Raw genomic sequence first — 21,483 nt, forward strand, 5'->3', positions numbered from 1 at the left:
TTCCTGGAACATAATGAAACATCCAAACCATCATGTAAGAGTTTAGTCAAAATTTGATCTGAAGTGCTTGAGGGGCTATCAAGACTGATGCTGTAAAATTGATTATGGAAGTAAAATTGCAAGGACTCCTTTAAAATTTTGGGAGAAGGATTCCAATGGTAGGATCTCGGCAGGTGAAGGTACAGCTTCCAGAACTGATGTAATTAAAATTGAGGATATTTATAAGGCAAGAGAAGGAAGTGTGCAGAAACATGGGAACCCTGGAGAATAAAGTGCAGGAACTCATGGTTAAATTTGTAAGCAAGGATGAGAATTTTTAAATTGGTGGTTTTCTAAACTAGAAGCTAATGCTGGTTAGTAAACAGAGAGATGATGGGCAACAGACTAGCTACAAGTTACAAGGTGGGTGGCAAATATTTTTACAAACAAGAGAGAATCTGTAGATGTTGTAATAAACACAAAATGCTGAAGGAACTCGGCAGGCCTGGCAGAATTTATGTAAAAGAGACCCTTCATCAGAACCAATGAAGGACTGTGGCTCATAACAAATTAGGCTCATTAGCTATCTCTGCCTAACAACCACGTGACTCAGCAATGCATGGGTAACAGTGAGACAGCCATCTCCAATAAGTAACACACATCTAGGGTCGGTATGACTTGGGTTCAACCAAATAGGAAAGCTGGAATGTTCTATTGAGGAACCAACAGTTATGATGAATTCTGTAAAAGCACAGCCCCTTGCAAAAGTTATCATTAACCAGGAACTAACTGAATTTACACCATTTATATTTACATCAAATATCTTTAGATGAGCACAAGTTTGCAGTTGGCCAAAGATTATTGGAATGGCAAATTATTAACTTTACATGTAATTTGCATTGAATCATAAAAGAGCAAAGCGTTTGAGAAAAAAATGTACATTTTCCTAACTTGCCTCTGCTATCTCATGTTGGCATATGTACCCTATTTAAAAACGCCAGAAGTAAGCCCACCCTCGTGAGTAGCGAATGAAAGCGTTGTTGACCAAATGTTGAGATGAAGCCAGATTAAAGCCAATTTAATCTTAGTTCAAACTACTACCAAAAAAAAAACTGGACATTTGATTATACTCAAGGAATTATATAAATGCAAGTTATTGTTAATACTGTCAAAAGTTTTTTCATCATGACAATATTCCTTTAAAATATAACCATGTTCATTAAGTGGCTCCCTGCAAATGGATGAGGGTGTTGGGTTGATCAGATAGCAGATTGGTGGTGGGGAAATAGAACTGTAGTTGGGGCAAGAGGGGCCCCTTTAAAGTCAATTTGAAGGAGCCTGCTATATGAATATTCCATGTATATCTCTCTGGTCTGAGCAGAACAATCCCCACTTGTCACTTATAAATTTGGGCTATTTAAATACAAAGCAGATAAAATGCTGACTGTTTGTGAAACTGAAGGCTTTGGGAAGCTCACGCTGATGAGGCCTGAGGCAGATCAGCCAAGATCATATTATATGTTGTAGAAATTAAAATAAATAGAGTGAAAGAGGAATAGTAAAGTAATATAAATGCCTGCAAGAAATTAATCTCAGGGTTGTATATGATGACATATACGTACTTAGATAATAAGTTTACTTTGAACTTTAAATGTTAATTCAGAAGTCTGAGAGAGAAGCTGTTCAGAAAATGTTGAGTGTGCATCTTTAAGCTCCTGATGGTAGTAATAAGAAGAGAGCATACGCTGGATGGTGAAGGTCTTACAAGATGGATGCTGCCTTTGTGAGGATGATCTCACGATGGTGGGGAAGGTAGAACCCATGACAGGGCTGGCTGAATCTATAACCCTTTGTAACCTCTTTCAATCCTACATGTTGGAGCCTCCATAACAGGCAGTGATGCAACCAGTTAGAATGTTCTCCCCCATATATATATGTAAAAATTTTCCTAGAGAGTCTGTGACATACCGCACCTCCTCAGACTCCGAGCAGCCATATTTCTAGCATTGTCAGTACCAGCTCCTGTAAAAGAAACTCTAACACTCCACCTCTCAGTGATGTATGGAATCAAAAGTCACGCCTGCTTACATATGACTGCTTCAAGAAGCCAGTCCCAAAGGTACTGCCCTAGTGAGGACACAGTTTACACAAATGAAAAGAGAAAACAAAATCAATGGAAGCACATTGAATCTGCTTTAATGTTCATCTATTGAATAATAATTGCTGACCTCTTTGATCATTGTTTTTTTCTGTTCTCCTTTCTCTGTGCTTAGATCTTGAAATGTTTCAGAGCTCTCTCAGTGTCTTCTTTTTAATCACTCCTTCCCACCTCAATCACCCAGCCAAGCGAGTGGATTTTTTTTGACATGGTTACTATAACAACATCCCATTCTGACCCCTATCATTGCTGTTTCAGAAAGTGCCTCAGACCTTCATATTGAAGTCTCTGATAATATTCTCTCAATCACAGCGAAGAGATAGAGAAAGAAAAATCAATTTCACTGTGGATGCAATTAAATATCTTGGTTTAAATGAGTTACCCTTCATGGATTTGCCACAAGATTAAAAGCTATTTGAACAATATGTGGGATTTAGATTGCAAGGTTTTTCTTCCACACAAAGAATAAAGGAATTTTAGACCATTAGACATAGGAGAAGAATTAGGCCATTCAGCCCATTGAGTTTTCTCTGTTTTTGATCATAATTAATTTATTATCCCTCTCAACCCCATACTCCTGCCTTCTCTCCATAACCTTTGAACCCTTTACTAATCAAAAACCTATGAACCTCCACTTTAAGTGTACTCAATGACTTGGCCCCCAGAGCTGTCTATGGTAACAAATTCACCAACTTCTGGCCAAAGGATTTTCTCCTCATCTCTGTTCTAATGGGACTTCCTTCTATTTGAAGACTGTTCCTTCTGATCCAAGACTCTCCCAATATTGGAAACATCTCCATGTCTACTCTTTCTAGGTTTCAGTGAGATTCCCCCTTCATTCTAAACTCCAGAGAGTATCAGTCCAGAGCCATTTTGAGCTAGAAATCACACACCAAAATTCAGTTGAGATGCATCTGTAAACCACAGTCAATGCCTTTTGTTATGCATGTCAAAGTTCAAAGTACATTTATTATCACAAGTATGGAGACTTTAAACAATGTTGAGATTCATTTTCTTACAGACAGCAACAAAACAAAGAAACCCAATACAACCCATTAAAACAAAAGAAGACCATCAGAGTGTAGAGAGAAAAAAATTGTGCAAACATTAAAAGTAAACAAGTAGCACTCAGAACTGAAGTTCACAAAGGTGAGTCACAGACACGATGCCAGCCATCACTTCAGCCAATTCGGTAGCTTGTTAGTTGCAGGCCGTGGCCACAGTTCAGCGCAGTGATGTGTAAACCTCTCAAAGTAGTGAAGCAAACCTTGCCTAGAGTACCGATACCCTAACCTTTTCAATCTAGCCCGGAATTTAAATTGTCCAAACTTTGAGTTTTTCCTTGCACTCAGACCCAGGCCCTGCTGCTTCGATACACTCTCAGATTGACACTTAACCTTTCCAATTCAGCTCGGCACAAGTTGATCAAACCTCAGGTCTTTCCTCACTCTCGGGCCCAGGCTCCACCTCAACTCTGCCTCTCCTCCACTTGTGTCACCTTGGTGCAGCCATATCAAATTGCCTCCAGGCTCACTCCAGCAATGGCCGTGAATTAGCTCATTCCCCACTCTCCAGCCTGGACCTCGCTCCCTCGATTCGGCTCAGCCGCAACCATCTTGCACCTTTGGGACTTCAGTTCACACCGCAAATATGCCAGGTTATACAGGCAGTTCGAGAGTTCAATTCCGCCAGGGAAACGATCAATGAAGGTAATTCATGCTTGGGTAGAAAAGAGCACTGGTGAATATATTGCAAATCACTAGGTTTGACCAGTTGTCGCTGGGTAGACTACTCACATTGATCACCAGTCATATACTCATGTTGAACATTCAATGACACACTAGCAGCCTCCAGAATGTCTGATTGCTCTTGTCCTAATAATATTGATATGAAGCAACCAAACAGAAAGCCACAGAGGATGCATTATCAATATTGGCATAGGAATTGTGCTAAAAATGGAGGAAAGCAATACAGTAAATACTCTAAAGAAAATAAAAAAGGATTTTCATTTAAAGGAAGTGAAGGGAATGAAAACAGTGCAGAGGGTGCAGAAGAATACAATATTGAACAAATAGCTGTATTTTATTAACAAGAAAACAGCAGCTTTGAATTTGTACAGCTTTGTTCCACAGCTGTCTGGACGTGTGGAACTCATGTGGGAACACAGAGATCCCACGCTTCCTGGAAGGTCCTGGAATGCTACTCTCCAGCATTGGATTCCTTGGAGTCAAGAGGCAAAACACAAACTTCTTCCAGTTTCCTTGCAGATACACTTGTAAATTGTATGTCCCAGAAGTATCTTGCTCTTTTGCAATAATATGCAGTATGGGTAGGTTATTGCTTGGAGCTGGATTTAGAATTGGTTTATTATTGTCACATGTACCAAGACACATTGGGAAGCTTGTCTTGCATACTGTTCATACAGATCAAACCATTGTACAGAACATTGAGGTAGAACAAGGTAAAACAATAACAGAATGCAGAATCAAGCACGACCGCTACGCAGGAAGTGCAGTGCAAGTAAATGATAAGGTGAAAGTTCATAATGATGTAGATTGTGAGGTCATGAATCCATCTTATTGTACTAGATAACCATAAAATAGACTTATTACAGCAAGGTAGAAGCTGTCATTGAGCCTGGTGGTATGTGTTTTCAGGCTTTTGTATCTTCTGCCTGATCAATTTGATACTCTCAAGGTTCTTCACATACTGAGTACTTGTGCTGAACAAAATTTTACCGCAATATTTCATGTAACCCCCTGGGTCGCCTCAGGCTCGCTCAGCTCGTTCTCGTCTAGGGCGAGCAGCCTTCGGCCCCGCCAAACTGGGTAATCAGCTGGTGTGGATGCTGTGTGATGTTCCCGCCTCGCCCAAAAACAGACAGTACACCATATGCGATTAAATGAGTACAATTTATAAAGGTTACTATAACTAAGTGATTAATAACGATACAGTATATATGAAGAGAAAATTAAAGAAAAGGCGCCAAACTTATCAAAGTCCAAACCACTTCATGCACAGCCGTTGGAGCTCAATTACTGAAGTCTTCTGGCCACCATTCGATCCCCTCCGAACTCCTCGACTCGCAGCTCAGGACCCTCCGAACTCCTCGACTCTCCAAACAGCTCAGGACCCTACGAGTGGTCAACCAAGCACATCTAGCTTCATCCCCCCCCCCTCGGAGAATCTCCCGGCCTCGGACCCCCCTTTGGGGTCCGATCCTCGCCCAGCTTAGAGCATTGCGTCCTCTCTCTCGACCCCCTCACGCCAATCTGCCCAAAAGCCCGTCAACAAAAGCTTACAGACTCAGAAGAAAGAACATTAATCCCCATTTGGTTTACAAAGGAATACCATTCTCGTTATCAGTAAATTAGCATTCCTGCTAGTTAACAAAAAGAAGAAACCCTCTTTACACTCTCCCTCCACCAAATAAAAGTCATGTCCTCATGACTACTAAATAACTTGCCACCTTTCCTGCCAACACACCGTAACCCAAGCACAAACAGTGACATCTCCTCCCCACACAGTAACCCTCACGCCCTGTTCCTCAGGTGCTACTTAGGCCAACTATCTGGGAGTTCCCTAACCCTTCTGAGGCCTCCGTACCCCCTCACCTAAACCCTTCAGGCTCGGACACAACTGGGGATACCTTGGGCTCACTACCAACTCCTCTCTCAACCTCTCACTCATGCCCCACACTGCACACAGCTAACCCTCCCCACTACACCTGACTCAATGGGAGAAGGGCCAAAGGTCTCTTCCTCAATTGAGGGAAAGTCAGCAAAAGGCAGCATGTACCACACATCCAGCACATCATCTGTATTCTTCCTCATTCCTGTGATCGGTAGCTGCTGTTTGATCTTCTCCAAACGGAAACACGTGGCCTGCACTTCTCCCGCAGTCTCTTCAGCCTCCTGTTCAGTATTCACTGCACTTCTCTCCAGCTTTTTCTTCCTCATGACTTCTTCCAGATCAACTTTCAGGTTTTGCACTTCATTTGAACTGTCGATGGTCATTTTCAGGTTCCCTTCAAGCTTCCGCTTCTCTCTTCTGAGATTCGTCTGTAATTTCTTCACCTCCGCAAACTCCCCTCTCTGGGTTCTCAGTTTGCTATTACCCTCAGTCAGACAACTTTCTTCATTCTCTCCAACTTGTAAGTCTTCAGAAATGTTCCAGATCACTTTCTCCAGTCTCTCCGTCTTCATTTCAAACTTGATTCAGTAGAGACAGTCACTCACGAGCTGCGACCTTCGCCAGCCCTGGCACGTATCCCGAAAACACTTTAACTCGGTAGTTCTCAGCTGCTCCTGCAACGACCTCACTTCATATTCTCCTGAGGCAAATCCAAACACCAAGAGATCATCCACATACACCAAAACTCCATACGCCTCCACATCCCCTATGGTCTTCCACCTGCCCAGCAGGAAGGTTGCAAGGGCTCCAGATATGCCCTGTGGTATCTTTTCGGACCCGAAGACTCCTAGGGAATTTATAACGGCCGTCTTCTCCTTGTCGGCCTCACTCATCGGGATCTGGCAACATCCACTCCTCAGATCCAGCACCTTAAACCACTTCACACCACTCAGACAGGCCATCGCCTCTCTGGCCCTCAGGGCCATATTCTGGTCACTGACAGTGCGCCTCTTCAACGCAATATAATCCATACACACGCTGCCTACATCTTCCACGGCTGTAGGGGCCAGTCGCCGCAACCTCTCTCTCTCCGAGGTGTCTTCAGCAGTCAACTCCGCTCCCTCGTGGTATTTCGCAGCGTCCACGAAGAGGGTCTCACCCTCAGATACTTCCCCCAGGCCGTACCACCACTGGCTCTTGTTTGAATTCGGTATCAGCCCAATGCTGCTACACACGTCCACACAAGCAGCTCGAAACTCTGGGTGCATCGACAATGCCTCCAAACAGCGCTCACCCGCCTCCTCCGGGCAGGCCCCCAAGCGCACCAGCAGGATATTGGTTCTCTCTAGAACAGAATCGCTGCCCGCCTCAACAGGGTCCGGACACATCAGCATTAACGATTCCTGAACCTCAGTCTCCTCCACATTTGCCTCTAAGAACTCCATTTTCACTGACCAACAACCGTCGTCTGGATAATCACCGGCACTGGTACCCCGAATCTCCAGTGTCCTCAATGTCGTCAAGGGTAAATGCTTCCAATAACGGTTATAAAACAAACTATACTGCAACTTAACCGGCGCCCCGGTGCCGAGGATGGCTTTAACTTGACTTCCATCCATCCGTAACAACACCTTCAGGAATAGAGTCTGTTCCTTTCGGGAGTTCCTTGGTACATTGCTGGGAACGTGCTCCCCCAGAGACCCCAAGCCGTTCCCCCACTGGGCCTCCTCTAAGTTTCCCGACACCTCTCGAATCAACGGAACAACTGATCCCCTTGACAGATCCCCTTGGCACCACAAGCAATTTATCTGCCCCCCTAGGCAAAAAGGGATATCCTAAAAACTTCTCACCAATCTCCTGCCACGGATATGATGAGCCCCCCAGCTGCGGCATTTGACTTCCAGTCAAACCACACGCATTTTCCCACACTTTCCCAGAACTGGCAGCGGTCACTTCGAGGTAATTGAGCCCGACAGTTCTAACAAAGTCACTCAAACTTCAACCCGTCCCTGTCGCTTTCCCTCAGCCAAGCACTGCCACTCACCCAACAACTGAGGGGTCCGCTCCGCCCACGCTTCCACCCCTTTAGGGCTGGACATTATTCCAACAACCGGGCGGAGCCCACCACTGCTGAAACATCCCAACCTGTTACTCCTCAATCCCCAAACAGTATGGACAACCCATGGTCCCACCACCATTTCGTCAGCACTAGTCGGAACTCGAACAACGACCTCGAGGCTAACAACAGCACACCCAACACACACACAACGATAACCAACAATCGCACACCCACAAAGGCACACCAGCTCTTCGCCGCAGACACAATTTAAAGAGGGTGATCACACAGCTTCCACAGAAATCAACCCCGGACGAGCACCCCACAATGTAACTCCCTGGGTCGCCTCAGGCTCGCTCAGCTCGTTCTTGTCTAGGGGGAGCAGCCTTCTGCCCCGCCAAACTGGGTAATCAGCTGGTGTGGATGCTGTGTGATGTTCCCGCCTCGCCCAAAAACAGACAGTACACCATATGCGATTAAATGAGTACAATTTATAAAGGTTACTATAACTAAGTGATTAATAACGATACAGTATATATGAAGAGAAAATTAAAGAAAAGGCGCCAAACTTATCAAAGTCCAAACCACTTCATGCACAGCCGTTGGAGCTCAATTACTGAAGTCTTCTGGCCACCATTCGATCCCCTCCGAACTCCTCGACTCGCAGCTCAGGACCCTCCGAACTCCTCGACTCTCCAAACAGCTCAGGACCCTACGAGTGGTCAACCAAACACATCTAGCTTCATCCCCCCCCCCCCCTCGGAGAATCTCCCGGCCTCGGACCCCCCTTTGGGGTCCGATCCTCGCCCAGCTTAGAGCATTGCGTCCTCTCTCTCGACCCCCTCACGCCGATCTGCCCAAAAGCCCGTCAACAAAAGCTTACAGACTCAGAAGAAAGAACATTAATCCCCATTTGGTTTACAAAGGAATACCATTCTCGTTATCAGTAAATTAGCATTCCTGCTAGTTAACAAAAAGAAGAAACCCTCTTTACATTCATAAGATCTGTTACTGCTCAATACTCTGGTGAGGCCACACTTATTTTCATATATATACCTTGCAACAACGTTAACAAGCAGCAAGTGAGTTTAACAATATTCATGAATTTACAAGTTTTACTGGTTAAGTGGGTCTTGAAACTTCTCTAATGTTTATACAGATATAGGCCATTCAGCCTCTTGTGCCTACTCAGACATCCAGTAAGATTATTGCTGACCTTAAATCTCAACTCCAAATTCACATCTACCACTTTACTGATAAATATTACCTATGTGTCTTTACTTACATACTTTCCCTGTTCACCACTCCTTGAGGTAGGAAGTCTAAAGACTCGAGATTATCTAAGAGGAAGAAAAATCTTTGTCGTAAAAATGGGCGACTCTGTTTTTAAACAGTGATACTGAGTTTTAGATTCATTTGGAAGCAACATCCATTGCAAGTCATGTTGGTCCTGTTGATCTTTCCCACTCAAGATATTTTGATACATCCTCTATTTAAAGATTCATTCAAAGTATCATATCTTCTGTTAAGTTATACATCCATTCATCAACAATTATAGACCAAAGATATGTTCAAACTCATAATTATTCTCATCCCAATATTCCATGCAAGTGCTGAGATAAACAAACCTGTGTAATATTTAATTTCTCAGCAATGGTGGCATCCGTCAGTCTCGAGAGACCATGGATCTGCGTCTGGAGTTTCCAGGGCGCAGGCCTGGGCAGGGTTGTATGGGAGACCAGCAGTTGCCCAAGCTGCAGGCCTTCCCCTCTCCACGCCACCGATGTTGTTCAAGGGAAGGGCACTAGGACCCATGCAGCTTGGCACCGGTGATGTCGCAGAGCAATGTGTTGTTAAGTGCCTTGCTCAAGGATACAAACACACTGCCTCAGCTGAGGCTCGAACCAGTGACCTTCAGAATGAAAAGCAGGAGCCAGGTCGGTTAGGAGTAAAGAAACACCTTCATTTGAAATTGTGTTTACAATTTATCAGTGTGTTTAGCATGGACACCGTGGGCCAAAAGGCCTGTTCCTCTGCTGTGAAATGTAGAGTTTTCCCCTTTCTATTCTTTTGGCCTCCAACATCCAAAATGAAAGGATGCCGGGACATTTGCAGTTATGGATTTCAAAGGTTATGGAGCTTAAGCAGAGAATGAACTTGCAGTCCCAATCAGTCATAATCATCTTCAGAGACAGAGGGTGGCATGGTAGCAGAGTGTTTAACACAATGCTCTACAGGACCAGCGACCTGGGTTCAATTCCTGCTTTCTTCTTGTAACAAGTTTGTAGATTCTCCCCGTGATGACGTGGATTTCCTCTGGGTGCTCCAGTTTCTTCACACAGTCCAAAGGCGTACCGGTTGGTAGATTAATTAGACATTGTAAATTGTCCCTTGATTAGGCTCGGGTTAAATCAGGTGTTGCTGGACGCATGGCTTGAAGGGCCTGTTCTGCACTGAATTTCAATAAATAATATTGGTGTGAATAAGTTGTCACCTCCTATTCCTAGAGTATTTAATATGTGAAGGACCTGATAGGCCATTTAAATTCATTTGGATGGGAATTCATGAGTTAAGTGATTGTGTTCCTATCTCTGTCATCTTGAGTCAAATGTCCTCTGTGAGTGAGTCAACACTGAAAACTTACTCCCTTCTAATTCCCCTCTACCACCACTCTCCTCCGTCTAGCGGAATTAGTTCTTACTCTCAATAATTTCTCCTTTGGCTCCTCCCACTTCCTCCAAACCAAGGGTGTAGCCATGGGCACCCATATGGGTCCCAGTTATGCCTGCCTTTTTGTTGGCTTTGTGGAACAGTCCATGTTCCAAGTCTATACCGGTATCCGTCCCACACTTTTCCTTTGCTACATCGACAACTGCATTGGTGCTGCCTCCTGCACGCATGCTGAGCTCGTTGACTTCATTAACTTTGCCTCCAACCTTCACCCTGTCCTCAAATTTACCTGATCCATTTCCAACACCTCCCTCCCCTTTCTTGATCTTTCTGTCTCCATCTCTGGAGATGGCTTATCTACTGATATCTACTATAAGCCTACAGACTCTCACAGCTACCTGGACTATTCCTCTTCCCACCCTGTCTCTTGCAAAAATGCTATCCCCTTCTCAAAATTCCTCCATCTCCATCACACCTGCTCTCAGGATGAGGCTTTTCATTCCAGGACGAAGGAGATGTTTTCCTTTTTTAAACAAAGGGGCTTCCCTTCTTCCACCATCAACTCTGCTCTCAAACGCATCTCTCCCATTTCCTGCACATCTGCCCTCACCCCATCTGCCCACCACCCCACTTGGGATAGGGTTCCCCTTGTCCTCATCTACCACCCCTCCAGCCTCCAGGTCCAACATATAATTCTCCGTAACTTCCGCCACCTCCAACGGGATCCTACTAGCAAGCACATCTTTCCCTCTCTCCCTCTTTCTGCTTTCCGCAGGGATCGATCCCTATGCAATTCCCTTGTCCACTTGTCCCCCCCATCCCTTCCCACCGATCTCCCTCCTGGCACTTATCCTCGTAAGTGGAACAAGTGCTACACCTGCCCTTACACTTCCTCCCTCACCACCATTCAGGGCCCTAGACAGTCCTTCCAGGTGAGGCGACACTTCACCTGTGAGTCGGCTGGCGTGGTATACTGCGTCCGGTGCTCCCGGTGTGGCCTTTTATATATTGGTGAGATCCGACGCAGACTGAGAGACCGTTTCGCTGAACACCTATGCTCGGTCCAGCAGGATCTCCCAGTGGCCACACATATTACTTCCATGTCCCATTCCCATTCTGACATGTCTATCCATGGCATCCTCTATTGTCAAAATTAATCCAAACTCAGGTTGGAGGAACAACACCTTATATACCAGCTGGGTAGCCTCCAACCTGATGGCATGAACACTGACTTCTCTAACTTCCGTTAATGCCCCTCCTCCCCTTCTTACCCCATCCCTGACATATTTAGTTGTTGGCCTGTTCTCCATCTCCCTCTGGTGCTTCCCCCCACCTTTCTTTCTCCCGAGGCCTCCCGTCCCATGATCCTTTCCCTTCTCCAGCTCGGTATCACTTCCACCAATCACCTTTCCAGCTCTTAGCTTCATCCCACCCCCTCCGGTCTTCTATCATTTCGCATTTCCCTCTCCCCCCCCCACTACTTTCTCTTACTGTCTTTCCTTTCAGTTAGTCCTGACGAAGGGTCTTGGCCCAAAACGTCGACAGCACTTCTCCCTATGGATGCTGCCTGGCCTGCTGTGTTCCACCAGCATTTTGTGTGTGTTGCTTGAATTTCCAGCATCTGCAGATTTCCTCGTGTTTGTTGAAACTTACTCCTGTGTTCAGTTTCTTCGAATAAAATATGCATTTTGTAGAGAGTAATTTTCAAGCAACAGGTTATAAATGCAGCATGGTTCATTTTAGAAATATTAATAGATATTATCCACGATAAAAGGTAATATAATCTGAGCAGTCAGTCACCATCACTGTCAACCGCACTAAGAAGTGTATACTAGACTGCAGTTTTATTCTCGCAGCCCAGGCTAACTAGAACATAAAACCATCAAACATTCCACATCAATTTGCATACTTATGACTAACTCAAATTTAATGAATTCATTGCTTCGGATGGCAATATAAGCTTCAGTCTGCGGTTAGGGAGCTTCAGGCACCACCTGCTGTTTCAGCAAGCAAGCTATTTAATACTTGCACGGCAAATGGCAGCATTTCGCTTTAACAAAGTTTTACTTCAGTGGTGGGAAAATTATTGAAGGAGATTCTTAGAGATAGGAATTACGAGCATTTGGACCTGATTAGGGATAGTCACTTGGCTTTGTGAGGGGCAGGTCAAGCCCGACTGAATTCTTTAACAACATAACATAGCATGTGGGTGTGGCGCAGAAGGATTTTAGTAAGGCATTTGATAAGAATCGTCCTGATGAAAGGTTTTGGCCTGAAACATCAATTGTTTATTCCCCCTCCACAGAATTTGCCAGACCTGAGGGTTCCTCCAACATTTTGGCTGTTATCTTTCTTAGATAATCACAGTGACGATACCACAAAAGGACTTTATTGGCAATGTAGAAGACTGAGACATCTTGGTATTAGAATTGGTTTATCATTGTCACATGTACAAAGATGCAGTGAAAAGCTTCTCTTGCATATTGTTCGTACAGACCAAATCAGACACGATGCCTTGAGGCAGAACAAAGTAAAGCAATGCAGAGTACAGCGTAAAAGCTACAAAGAAAGCATAATGTAGGTAAGCAGTAAAATGCAAGATCATAATGAGGTATATTGCAAGGTCAAGAGTCCAATTTATCAAACCAGTGAACTGTTTAAGAGTTTTATAACAATGGGATAGCAGCTGCCCTTGAGGCTGGTGGTACATGCTTCCAGGTTTTCGTATCTTCTGCCTGACGGGAGAGCGGAGAAGAGAGAATGCCTGGGACAGGTGAGGTCTTTGATAAAACTGGCTGCTTTACAGAAGTATAGACCATGTCCACAGAGTGGAAACTGGTTTCCATGGAGTGTGGTACGGTGTCCACAACTGTCTGCCGTTTCTTTTGCTCGTGTACAGGGCAGTTGTCAAACTCAGCCATGATACATCCAGATAGGATGTCTTCTAAGTGGCATCAATAAATATTGGTAACTAAAGGTTAGCTAAGGAGCCTGAGTATATCTGCCTTCCTTTTTGAGAAGCAAGAAGCAGACCTTCTTTCTGTCTTCTCTGCAACAGTACTCCTGAGAGTATGTCTACAGTTTTGCCTTTCCAGGTGGCCCATATTTATTGCCTCTTCCTAATTAACTCTGAGCAAAACTCCGGGTATTGATAGTAGATGATCAGCCATGATCTCAGAAAGGCGGTGCAGGCTCGAGGGGCCGAATGGTCTACTTCTGCACCTATTGTCTATTGTCTAAGTTCATGGTCAATCACCTTCTTGAACTATTCTCTTCTTCTGGTGAAGGTTCTTCCAAAATTATGGATAGGCAGTTCAAGAGTCTCGACCCAGTAACGATGAACAAAGGACTGTGATGGTGTGTGACTTAGAGGAGATGCTGCAGGGGATGGTGGTGTCCCCTTTGACCAGGAGTCCTTGTCTTCTTTGATTTGAATGAACTCACTGACAGAGCAGAGACTCTCTACAACCTTCTACAGAACAGAATTCCGAGGATGAGCCAGTGTGTTCAAGAATAAATTCCTGCTTGACTCAATGCTAAACAGAACATCCTTTATGTTAAGATATAATCCCTGGTGCGAGACTTCTCAGCCAGAAGAAAAACCCTCCCTTCATCCAGCTTGTCAAGCTATATAAGAATGTTGTAAATTTTGATGAGATCTCATTTTAATTGGCCAGTCCCTAAAGAATACAAGCCTGATCTACTCAATATCTGTTCAAGTATCCCTCTCGCTGTGGCCAATATATCTCTTCTAAGGTAAAAAGACCAAAACTGTACTCAATTCTCCAGTGCAGTCTCACCACGGCTCTGTGCAAGGAATTCCAGGTGACAATCAAAAGGACATTTGTGAGCAAGTTATTAAAGAGAAGGTATCATTTACAGATTGTCAATGACATAGGTGTATAAGATGATGAGAGACATTGATCGTGTGGATAGTCGGAGGCTTTTTCCCAGGGCTAACACGAGAGGGCACAGTTTTAAGGTGCTTGGTAGTAGTTAGTGAGTGTGTGGAGTGGGCTGCCGGTGACGGTGCTGGAGGTGGATACAATAGGGTCTTTTAAGAGACCCCTGGCTAGGTACATGGAGCTTAGAAAAATAAATGGCTAAGGATGACCCGAGGTAATTTCTAAAGTAAGTACATGTTCGGCACAACATTGTGGGCCGAAGGGCCTGTATTGTGGTGTAGGTTTTCTATGTTTCTATGACATTTTTCACCTTCATGCTAATAACTAAGATGCGATTGATGGTACAATAGTTCACTGGATTGGAAAACCCACTTTTGTGAATTGTATCTGCCCTGTGTTTTCAATATTGTGATTGTACTGGAATAGCTTGGTTTAAGATGTGGTTATTTTTGGAATGCACATCTTCTGTACTACAGCTGATCCAATAAACTTTGCAGTGCCCATTGTTGTCAGCTGTACATACCATCCAAAGCGAATCAGATTGGCTAAAGGCAGATTTCTGAGATGGTAGGAAACCTCAAGAAGAAGTAAAGTTGGATCATCCACTTATTAATTCCAGTGGAAGTGGTTACAAATATTTCAGCCTGATGGTAACTGCACATGTGTGAAGATCTCTGACCTACTTTGACCTGACCTCCACTCAATGTCACCTCAAAATGGCTCAGAATGCTCCTCAGAAGCTTTGATACTCAAGTTATACAAAACTGGCCCTCTTAAAGCACGGCCAAAGGAATTACTACAATTCAGGGAGTGAGTGACATGCACGAAAATATCTTCTACTCACCCAAGAAGGAAAGTGCCTGTTTACATGGTTTCCAAATTCCAGGTGTGAAGAGGCAAAGGTTTTGCTGCTGTTCTGCAGTACCAGCGTTCAAAATCTAGACTGAAAACGAGTCACTAAGCATTTTGAATAGGATTGGATTGCCTTTGTAGGAGTTTCCACTTATTGAACGTTGACTGCTCTGATTTGCTGAACATGTATGTGCTGAAATGTCCTCTATGAGATTAAATTAAGAACTTCCTTCCTGAACTTGCATATCGTGGAAGGTGAGACGCAATTATCTTAGGCAGCCTGGACACCAACAGCTGACTACCAAGATGAGGGGCCATTTCTCTCCGCAGATGCTGCCTGATCTGCTGAGTTCCTTCAGCAATTTCTCTGGCTGAGTACCAAACATCAGTATGCTGTCTAAACATGCACCCTTTCTCCTGGTGTTTGTTTTAACCAATCAGGATGCTTTTATCTTCAGTGTAGAAGATTGGGAGAGTGATATAATGTCAAAAGTGGATTATCAGAGTAGATATGACTCATTGATTATGATGGGGGAGTAATTATGAATGGGGTGTATTGCATAATGTAAAATTACATTGGTGCAAAGTTTCTCTTTCTTTCCAATTGTTCAAGTCTCTGACTGTCCTTCCCAACTGTATAATATTGCCAGCCATTTCCCCTTCTGATACCACCCAGTTCACGGTCACCCATTTTTCTCCATACCACTCTCAGCCTTAGTCACTATTACTTGCTCTATAGTTCCTACTATATCTCCAGATCATCTGCGAATATCACCCCACCCTGCCAAAGACCGAACTTTCATTCTCCCTCTAGTGACCTCCCTTTGCTCCACCCCTCTTCCTCACTCAGTCCTCAGCCACTTCCATTAGGGGTCCTCAATCTTCCATTAGTAGGTGGTTGGGGTTCACAGGATGAAGATTAATATGCCTGAACAAAAGATTTTCCTGCTATAATCAGTGTTTACTGAATGTAAGTGTAGCTAATTTCCTTTTCATTCAGAACACTCATAGCAGGAACACTGCAAAAAATCACGGTGAATTTAATTAGAAATGAGAACACAAGTACTCAGTAGCCACTTTACTAGGTAAACCAGCACACCTACTCATTAATGCAAATATCTAATCTGGCAATCTTGTGACGGCAACTCAATGCATAAAAGCCTGGAGACGTAGTCAAGAGGTTTAGTTGTTGGTCGGATCAGATATAGTTATAGGGAAGAAATGTGATCTAAGTGACTTTGACCGTGGAATGATTGTTGGTGGCAGATGGGGTGGTCTGAGTATCTCAGAAACTGCTGATCTCCTGGGATTTTCAAGCACTTAGAGTTTACAGCGAATGGTGTGAACAATATCCAGTGAGTGGCAGTTCTGTGGGTGAAAGCATGTTCTTAATAAGAGAGGTCAGAGGAGAATGGGCAGGCTGGTTCAAGCTGACAGGAAGATGACAGTTAACTCAAATGACCATGTGTTACTATAGTGATGTGCAAAATAGCATCTCTGAATGCACAACATGTCGAACCTTGAAGTTGATGGATGACAGGAGTAGAAGACCACAAACATACACTATGCATGTTATATACAGGAGGCACCAATGAAGTGGCCACTGACAGTATACTTATTGAAAGAACTGAATTGGTAAGAGGATTGGAGGAGAGTGGAGAAAGATTATTTCATGTAAAGTGATGGGATTTTAAAACTTATTGCATGAAGTTTGATGGAGGAAGAAACTGATCACATTTCAACACTCGATAGATTGTAACCACTGGCTTAGAAATTATGAGCTGGAAAGTGGGATTAGTATCACTCACTATTTATTTGGAGGTACAGCGCAGAACATGCTGTTCTAGCCCACTAAGACCTGCTGCCCAGCAATCCACTGATTTAACCTTAGCCTAATCATAGGGCAATTTACAATGACCAATTAACCTACTAACTGGTATATCTGTGGATTGTGGGAGGAACCGAGCACGCAGAGGAAAATGCATGTGCACAGGAAGAACATACAAACTTTCTTACAGAGGATGCCAGAATTGAACTCCAAGCTCTGACGCCTCAGGTTTTAATAGTTTTGCATTAACCACTAAGCTATTGGGCTTTCTCAGCCAGAATGAAGAGAATGAGCCAAACTACTACCCCCTTTGCCATTGATTTCTATGAATCTATGGTTATAAAAGTCACAGTCTTGCAGAAATGATTAAATGGCAAACTCACTTGGGGATGCAAAGCTCATACATATAAATTGTTTCCAAAATATTTGTAAGTAGTGAAGATACTATGATATTTGTGGGCAAGAACTAAATTCCAGCCCTGAGGAAGAATTGCAGATCCTTTCCATCAAGCTGAGGAAAAAAAAAATCAAATTAACCATTTGATGTCAGTTTTCATAGAGATCAAGAATGAGGAAGCATCCGTTTAACATATCCATCAAGAAGAACAGTGGTCAGAAGCTACTTCGAAGGATCTTTACACAATAGAAAATTGTATCACAGAAACAGCTGAGTTTTAAGAGAAAAATTGGATTGCTACTCAAGACAAAGGAAGTCACAGGCTTACAGAGAGAGTGGGGGAGTGAAATGCATTAAAGTGCTTTTTGAAAGACACAATAAACTATAAAGTTCATTGCAAGGCTATTGACCACGTACAAGTATCAAAGCTTGGATAAAGAGAAACACTTCCAGCAATAATGATAACAAAAAATGCTTGAAATACTCAGTGGGTCAGGAAGCATCCATGCGGGAAGGAGACAAAGCTAACTTGACTTTTAAATTGATGGCTTTTTACCAGAACTTTTCCACAAGTACTCGTTTACAACTTCAGTTGCTGATTAATCTAATGTGTGCCTATTTTCACTGTATATTTTTTTCAGCATGGTGGTTGTGTGTTTAATCTTAACTATTGGTTCATCTTTTTTCTCTTCAGATTACCCCAACGGTGAGAGGAGATTCAGGATTCTTTTCCTGTCACGCCATCAATTCGTATGGAGAAGATCGAGGGCTGATACAGCTCACTGTACAAGGTGCACTATCATGCTTTGTGGAGTTCTTTTATCTCCTGCCTCACCCACACTCCTCATGTTGTGTTGACTTTGAAGATCAATGCAGACCATGCATTATAAGATATACCACTGTCCAGGGGAGCCTAAAAGAGATTGACTAACTGGATCTGAAATTGGTTCAATGGCAAGAAGCTAGGGGATTTGGTTGCTGGATGTTAATGCAACTGCATAGCTTTTCCCAATGGAGATGCATGGTGCTCAATTCTTTGCTTTTAGTAATGACATGGACTTAAATCTAGGGATTTAATAATATGTCTACAGGTGAATCAAGATTTGGCCGTGAAACTGAGAGTGAAGACAAGAAGTGTAGCAGATGTGGTCAATTGAAAAGTGGCAATTGGAACCTAATCCAGAGAAATGAGAGGCAACACATTTACTGAGGTGCTGTAAGACAAGAGAAGCACTAGAAGCAAGAGGATACTAAGAGATGTGGAGTTACAAAGATACCTTGCAGTGAATATCCACAGATCCCTAAAGGCTGAAGGACAGGTGATGAGATGATTGGAAGAAGCAAGTGAGATCCATTTCTTAATTAGCTGAGGCATAAACTCAATGGCCACTTTATTAGGTACACCTGTACACCTCCTTGTTAATGTAATTATCTATTCAAAGAATCCTGTGGCAACATCTGAATAGGGAATAGATGTGATCTATGTGACCTTGACCATGGAGTAATTGTTGGTGCCAGATGGGATGGTTTGAGTATTTCACAAATCGCTGATTTTCTGGGATTTTCATGTATAGAGTTTACAGAGAATGGTCCGAAAACAAACAAAAAACATGCAGTCAGCGGCATTCTGTGGGCAAAAATACACTGTTAATGAGAGAGGGCAGAAGAGATTGGCCAGATTGGTTCAAGCTGACAGGAAAGCGATAGTAGCTCAAATAACCACATGTTACAACAGTGGCATGCAGAGGAGTGTCTCTCTTGAAATGGATGGGCTACAGCAGCAGAATATTAACAATGGTGCACTCAATAGCCACTTCATTAAGTACAGGAGGCTGCTAATAAAGTGTCCACTGAATGCACAATAAAGAGTGTTAGCCCAGAGCTTGAATATTCTGAGATATCCTGGTCACCACATCATAGGAAAATGTGATGGCACTGGTAGTTTATGAGAGAGTTGGTGGGACTGGAAACTTTTGAGCTATGAGGGATCACTGGATAGATGGGAGACGTAAGCTGTTAAATTGGTTTATTGTTGTCACATGTACTGAGATGCAGTGAAAAACTTGCTTTGCATGCCATTCACACAAATCAATGCCCTGAGGTAGAACAAGAACACAATGCAGAATAAAATGTAACAATTACAGGGAAAGTGCAGTGCAGGTAGACAATAAGGTACTGGGTCATAACGATCTAGATTAAATTCAAGAGTCAATCCTATACTAGGGAATTTGTTTGTCTTTTAACAATGGGATTAAAGGTCTTCCTTTGGAATAGCAAAGTCTAGGGGGAGACTTGATTTATTTAGAGATACAGTGCAGAACAGGCACTTCTGCCCAGAAACCCACCTATTTAACCCTAGCCTAATCACAGGATAATTAATAATAATCTACTAACTGTTATGTCTTTAGTTGGTGGGAGAAAATGAAGCACAGGGAGGAAACCCATGTGGTCACAGGGAGAATGTACAAACTCCTTCTAGTAGACGCAGAAATTGAACTTCAAATTCCAATGCCCTGAGCTTTAATAGCATTGTGCTAACTGCTTCACTACTGTGACACCCTCAGGGACATTCAATTATGGGGATCCCAGATAAAATAAGCAACAAGAATTTATTTCTCTTAGCAGAAGAGTTAAACATAAAGGGAAATTGATTTATAGTTATTATTGGTAGTAGATAAAGGAAAGATAAAGAAAAGGAATTTCATTGAGAGGGTAGGGGTGTCTAAAATCCATTTGCTGGATGTGGAGGTCGGGAGAAAACCCTGATCTATCTAGATTTTAACCTAGCTAAAGACTAATGTCAGAAGATGGAATTTGGTGAGGGAATTCTCATTTCAATTGACCCAAAATACCCTCCATCCATGTTACAACTGTCCTAATGACCAGGGCAATGTTATACATGAGGAATGGTATGGATGTGGAAGTGGGTGCATTTTGTAATGGTGTAGAGTTGGAAAGAGCATTATAGTCACAAACAGGCTGATTCAATCTGAGAAGCTGGCCATGCAAGGCTGGTGAAGGAAGAGATGTAAACTCTCAGGTAAAGATTAAAATTCATCCCTCATAACTTATTGAACCACTGAGCTTCAATCGTGGTCAATGTCCTGAATGCAGTATGACAAATCAGAAATCACCTGACATCAGGGAACAATTTTTTCCTTGAAATATTTCATCTTGATGTGTTGCAGAACCTCCAGACCCTCCGGAAATTGAGATACGTGAAGTTAGAGCTCGGAGTATTGCCTTGAGGTGGAGCATGGGTTTTGACGGGAACAGTCCCATCACCGGCTTCGACATCGAATGCAAAAACAAATCAGGTGAGTTCCAGGGACCAAAGAGTTAATGTGAACTTCCAGGGGGAGTCGTGACTAACAGTGCAGATCAGAGGCAGACAGCAAATCTGTCTGAAAATGAGATTGTAGTGCTCATGACTTTTCTGCAAATGTCCCTTTCATTCTCCTATTCAAATCTGACAGCATATCAGGAGGAACCAGAAAACTTTCACTCAGGACCTCAGGTAGATGGTACAGTGGTTGGGAGGGAAAGGGTGGAAGAGAGATTAATGAGGGTGATTCAGGGAAGAGCAGATCCAGTTTTTGTTTTAGGAGCACTCCTGCAGCCAATTCTACAGCTTTGTGATTTCCCGAGGAGAAATATTTTCAATGATGAAAGAATCATAGAGACATAAAGTGATACAGCATAGAAAGAGGCCCTTTGGTCCAACTGATCCATTCTGGCTAGGATGCTCATCTAAGCCAGCTCCATTTGGCCCATATCCCTCTCAGCTAGCAGTTTCCATCCTTGGACACAGACTCCTCGGTTAATGGCATAAAAAGATTGTGAAGACCCTACTCTAAACCTTCCCTGTCCATGTACCTGTCCAATTGTCAGTGAAGGAAAGAGACAGTTATCTGGTTCATCAGCTGGTGCAGCTGCTGTGGTAATGTGCTAGCTTGTGCCGGTGTAGCTTATCATGTAGTCTTTCATTGGTCAGACTTTATTGGA

The 21,483-nt window shown here is 43.4% G+C and overlaps 1 protein-coding gene across 1 annotated transcript in view; it reads left to right on the forward strand.

Moving 5' to 3' along the window:
- The window catches only part of LOC132393479 (cell adhesion molecule DSCAM-like), a 702,534-nt gene that overhangs the window by 517,711 nt on the left and 163,340 nt on the right, over window positions 1–21,483 (forward strand). Inside the window, exons 13-14 of the mRNA XM_059968761.1 lie at window positions 18,173–18,269; window positions 20,667–20,795. Of these exons, the coding sequence (XP_059824744.1) occupies window positions 18,173–18,269; window positions 20,667–20,795 (226 nt within the window). The remainder of the gene's footprint in view (window positions 1–18,172; window positions 18,270–20,666; window positions 20,796–21,483) is intronic.

The sequence above is a fragment of the Hypanus sabinus genome, chromosome 4 (assembly GCF_030144855.1).
Source record: "Hypanus sabinus isolate sHypSab1 chromosome 4, sHypSab1.hap1, whole genome shotgun sequence".
NCBI classification, from domain to species: domain Eukaryota; kingdom Metazoa; phylum Chordata; class Chondrichthyes; order Myliobatiformes; family Dasyatidae; genus Hypanus; species Hypanus sabinus.